General features: G+C 34.8%; 1 protein-coding gene across 1 annotated transcript in view; it reads left to right on the top strand.

The window, feature by feature from the left end:
- The window catches only part of LOC106686597 (probable maltase-glucoamylase 2), a gene marked incomplete at its 5' end in the record, with an annotated part of 22216 nt that extends 17150 nt beyond the window's left edge, over positions 1 to 5066 (top strand). The window contains 1 exon segment of the mRNA XM_067049237.1: positions 2418 to 5066. Coding sequence (XP_066905338.1) covers positions 2442 to 3344 — 903 coding nt within the window. The 3' untranslated portion in view covers positions 3345 to 5066.
- Positions 5067 to 5200: the final 134 nt, after the last annotated feature.

Below are 5200 nucleotides of genomic sequence, written 5' to 3'. Positions count from 1 at the left end.
TTGGCAGACTCATCAATTTTGACTAGTAATTATACATAGTTTTCATTAAAGTAATTAAAAATTGGGGTGAGATAAGTGCCTTTTTTCTCCTCTTGGGCTCTTGTACTATTACAAGAAAATTTAATGTGCACTCTAAATCTACCTGAGTAAAAACAAAATACGATGGTTATGGGAGCGGAGATGAGGTAGATGGGACGGAAGCACGTCCAGATACAAGAATCCTGGAATAGGGAAGGGGAGGCGGGAGCATGCTCTATTCAGCTGCCTTTGGCCACCAGCGGGAAATGACCCGGAAAATGGAAGGAACGCGGAAGGAGGAACGGTTCTGACTTTTGAGTCTTTCTTTCCCATTGTTCGATTGGAATCTGACCAGTTTCTGCCCCCTACATCTCTTCACTTCGGGCTCTTCCTTCTTTTGTCCCCGTTCTCTAAAGACTTTTACGACCGAAGAGGATGTATGGTGACAATCGATAACATGTGCATGCGGGGTTCTTCCATAACCTAGATTCGACTTGTAACGTACCATAATGGATAGTAAAGTAACGTAAATTAAAATTGCGAAACTCTCTTACAAAAGTACGTACAAAAAAAATGTCTTATATATGTATAAATAGTTGACCAAAAAAAAAATAGTTGTAAACTATTTTCGTTTCACTTGTGACCGCAACCCTGACCATCTTCCTATATAAAAAAAATGTCTGCTGTGCGAACATCACAAAACTTTCACTTGCCACCTTAAACACGTCCTCAAGTTCTTTCTAGGTATGTAGTGTCTTGTTGAAGTTATCCCTAATTTTGTGATTTTCGAAAAACATGTCTAAAGATCAGGGAGGCGAAAATTATGAACAAAAAATTATTTACAGTGGCTACGATATTAAACTTCACATGCTAGGGCTTTAGAGGTGGGAATAACGACTATTAATTTTGTTGATGCCAAGAATAAAATAGTTTCTCAAAAGATTACTCAGCAGTAATGCAATCAGGAAAATAAATAAATGAATCAGAAGGAAATAAATTTAACCTTGCCTTTTATTTAGAAGAACAAAAATTAGAAATTTGGGACGATGAAAGAGGCAAACGTTATTTATAGAACACATTTTTGGGCTTATAGGTACTTTCGATAAGCGAGAATTCTTAAATATTTCGACTGATTTGACCTTTAGCCAACCTTCTTCATGTTGAAAATGATTAAATAATTAATGAATGATAACTTTTAGCATGAGATCTGCATTTAATTTTCCACATATTATTCAAAGTCTATATTGAGGGTTTATAATGTAAGATTTTGGTAAAGGCTTATCTGGATATGCGGAACTGAGCTTTGGGGCTCCACTAAACTTTCGAATTCCTCTTGTATCCAATCCTTCGTAAAATTGTCACTGCTCCTTTTTTGATGCAGATAAAATCATCTACAAAGACCTTAATGTTCCATTTGTAATCGATTTATCCCGAACCAGATATCAGTTCTTCCATAATAAACTTGCTTCCTCTTCCATTCCTGACAATCCTCCGAGGCGCCTAAAAAGAAGATGGCCTCGAGACCTTCTTATGTAGAAATATTATTAGAGTGCTACTAATCGGTAGTTTCTTCACACGCCTGTGTCATATCATTATGATCATACATCAAATTTACTGGATGTATTTTTATGTAAATACAGTTAGAAATATCATTAAATAAAAAAAAAAAAAAATGATTTTGGTCAAAAGGTTATTAGTGGGAGCAATGCACTTGAATAGGTTTAATATGATAGCTACCTTAGAGGTCGTACGTGGTTGAAATATCTAATAGCAATTTATTATTCAGGTCTTAATTCTTCACAGCTACTATCGATGTGTTATTTTCTAGAAGCTATACATATAAATAGTTCTTTACATATAATATTAACACCTATTTCATGTTTCAAGTCAATTTCATGCCCGATATATTAAAATGCCAGATATTTACCGTGTACCCTCGTTGATAACTGATAGAGTCAAAACTTGTGCTGTTCTCGACACATTTCAATCAACTAAACTCGCAGAGAAAGGGGAACCACCAACGGTTACACTGCCTTCTTTCTAGTAACTTGATCGATAAGACGTTTTGACGTCACCAGATCATCATGTCGTGTACATTTTTCTGAGTTTTACTCCAAAAATATCATAAAATTCTTCTTTTGAAAAATCTTCGACTTCCTCTAGGAGTGTGGACACTGAAGATTAGCATAAGACAATGACCTAATATTGATAGCACCTTAGACATTGATGGGGATTCGTTATTTTTAGTTAACTGCTCTGCCTTTTGGCGGTTGAATTATTTTAGTTAGACTAAAGTTCTCCCAATTTTAATGCCATGCTTGCTATTGTTAATATTTTTATATTATTTGCTGTGGTTTTCGTTTTTATTCTTCTAATAATTGATTTTCTGTATGTTGCAGGCCCTGCTGTAGGTGACATGTGGGATGTGGGAGGTGTGGCTGTGGGCCGCCCTCTGTTCAGGACTAGTACTCTCGGCCCCCCACCTCGGGGAGAGCACGGAGCTAGCCTGGTTGCTAGTCCACGAGTCTCCCCAGCAGTCTCCGCTCGTTTTACGCAGAATCACGCCCAAAAGCGTCTTCCTCGCACCGACGTTCACTTCTTGCTCAGAAGGATACAGGCAAGACAGTATGGGCCGCTGCGTCAAGGTGGTTAAGCTCAATCAGCAGGCTCAGTGGGATTTCTTTCTACAGAAGCTAAATTCCATGTATGCTGCACCAGCGGAGCCACCTAAGAAGGACGCTTCGACTTCTCTCAGGTTCCCTATCCCTATTGATGAAGATCCTGCTTCCACAACGACCACAACGGCGGACCCTACTACGGCCGCAACTACCGAGGAACCGACAGAAACACAGTTCCTAATAGTGGTCGCTAATACAACAATGCCTATGGAAACAACAGCCGAAACAACCACCACAGAAGGAGTGACAACTTCGACACAAACGACCGACGAGACCCTTCCCGTGTCAACGATGAGGACTACTCAATCCATAGAGAGTACTACAGCGACGACAGGAGGCTCCACAGGTATGGAAACCTCTACCTTGCCAACAAGCATGAAGTGCGAAGACTGCGAGGAGGTTGGTGAGACGACAGTGACTGAGAGCTATGCTCCACCAAAGAACACAGTTCGGTTCCCGGAGTTCCCTGATCCCAGGAAACGACCATCGTCCTCCTCCTACGTCAGGTTCCCGGAGAGCTACCCTTCCTCAGTAGTATCTTCCTATTGGTGGCCTCACTCCTGGGACAGGTCGCAGGTGGTCTGGCAATCGCCACCCCACCACAACAGACCCTCTTCTTACCGACCACATTGGTCCAATCCCTTCTAACCCCTTTTATATTTTATTATATATATATATGTTTCGATATTTTTTATTAATACCCAAACTCTAACAGGAAACATTTTGGTTTTTAACAAGTCACATGAAATGCTTGAAAAATGTTTTATAGCCTAATTGAATTTTAAATCATATCCGTTATTTATTGTTGTTTTAATTGAGACATTTGTTTTAAAATACAACTATTACGGGTCAGTGTTGTGGTGCTTCGTTTTCAAATTTATTAACACATTAAATATATAATTTATAAAAGTGCTGAATGCTGCCAAAGGTCGAACTTTAGATGGGAGTATTTGTTTATATTGTTATTGTAAACAGAGTATTATTGTGTAGTTATTTATATGTAGTGTTTTTGTAAATAGAAATATCTCTATCTATTATAAATACATAAGTGATCTGTCATGCACTTATTTTTATTCGTGTTTTGTAAATGTGAATTAAATTTCTAATATATGAAAATTTGTAAATAGTTAATACGAGACAACCTGTCATACCATAAAATAATATGCTGCAATAGGAAAAATGCTGGATTCCCTCTGATATATTCATTATTACCCAATATGAAACCTAACTTGTAGATTATAAAACACTATTATCTGTGTTTCAGCTATTGTATTATAATATTGTATAATAAACTTTATTATTAATAATAAATTGAGAGGTAAATAATGTTATTGTTTTCATGTTGTAACAAATAATTTTTATCAGTTCCACCTCTCTCTCAAGAATGTTCAATCTAGTCAATTAAATAACTTCTTAAGTTTTCTTGATGAAAATAGTTTTATAAATGTAACTGAAAATATTTGTGACTAATATATGATATAATGTATTCAAGTAGAATCATTTATTAGATTAATTTCTCCATTAAGGAGAACCTTGACTATTTCACAAAATTGATAAACCTATTTTCGTTTGCACAAAATGAAGTAAATATAAATAATAATATATCTGAGGGAAAACAAATCGTTGGTTAAAACCAGTACAAAATTGTTTTTTATACTCACATTTTAGGTGAAGCTCTCTTCAATAAAAGATACACCAACTAAAAAAATCTTAACCATTAAATGCTTCTTGATGTAGAATATTAAAAAGATTTTTTATTGTTGTAACATCCTATTTGCATGCATCTTATTAATGAAGTATTAATATTCACAGTTACCGAGCTTTATTATATTATATTTTGTTTGTATACAGCTTACTAGGTAAATAAGACAAAACTGACAAAGGTAAATATATTGTTCTTGCTAGATCTTGCCTTGTTACAGCTAAGCCTCAATGTTTTCAGGGAAAAAAAAAATTAATTTTCATGGTATGGACAATCAATTGTCTTTCTTAACTGTCAAGTTATTGTAGTGTTTGTTTTAAAAATTTTATTCAATAAATTGAAACAAAATGGCCCGTATGTTATTTATTATTATTAAAAAATAAGCAATTACAAATCATTATGAAGAACCGTGTAAGACAAAAATCTTTTATACAGTATATGACAGGGTCCATAGTTCCTAAGACAAACCAAACTACAATACTTAATTTCCACAAATTTATATATGGTAGAAGCTATGTTTGTGTAATTAAGTTATTTGTCTCAAATATATAATATTTATGAATATATATTTGTTATACACTCGATTCAAATGCACTGTAATTATATTATATGTAAGTTATGTATGGTTTGTTTGTACTATACTGCCAGTAAAAAAAAAATTATTCAAAAACCCATTGATGTCTGTGTTTATTTATTAGCCCAAATCATTACTTTTCTATCAGTATCATAATAATAAAAATTGAAAAGATTAATGAATAAAAAGCAATATATTTGAGCCTATTAATTAATAACAAATTATATT

This window comes from Halyomorpha halys, unplaced genomic scaffold, assembly GCF_000696795.3.
Source record: "Halyomorpha halys isolate HHAL.00 unplaced genomic scaffold, Hhal_1.1 Scaffold844.1, whole genome shotgun sequence".
NCBI classification, from domain to species: domain Eukaryota; kingdom Metazoa; phylum Arthropoda; class Insecta; order Hemiptera; family Pentatomidae; genus Halyomorpha; species Halyomorpha halys.
Note: the sequence above shows the minus strand (reverse complement) of the source record. Positions and strands in the feature narration are given on the sequence as shown.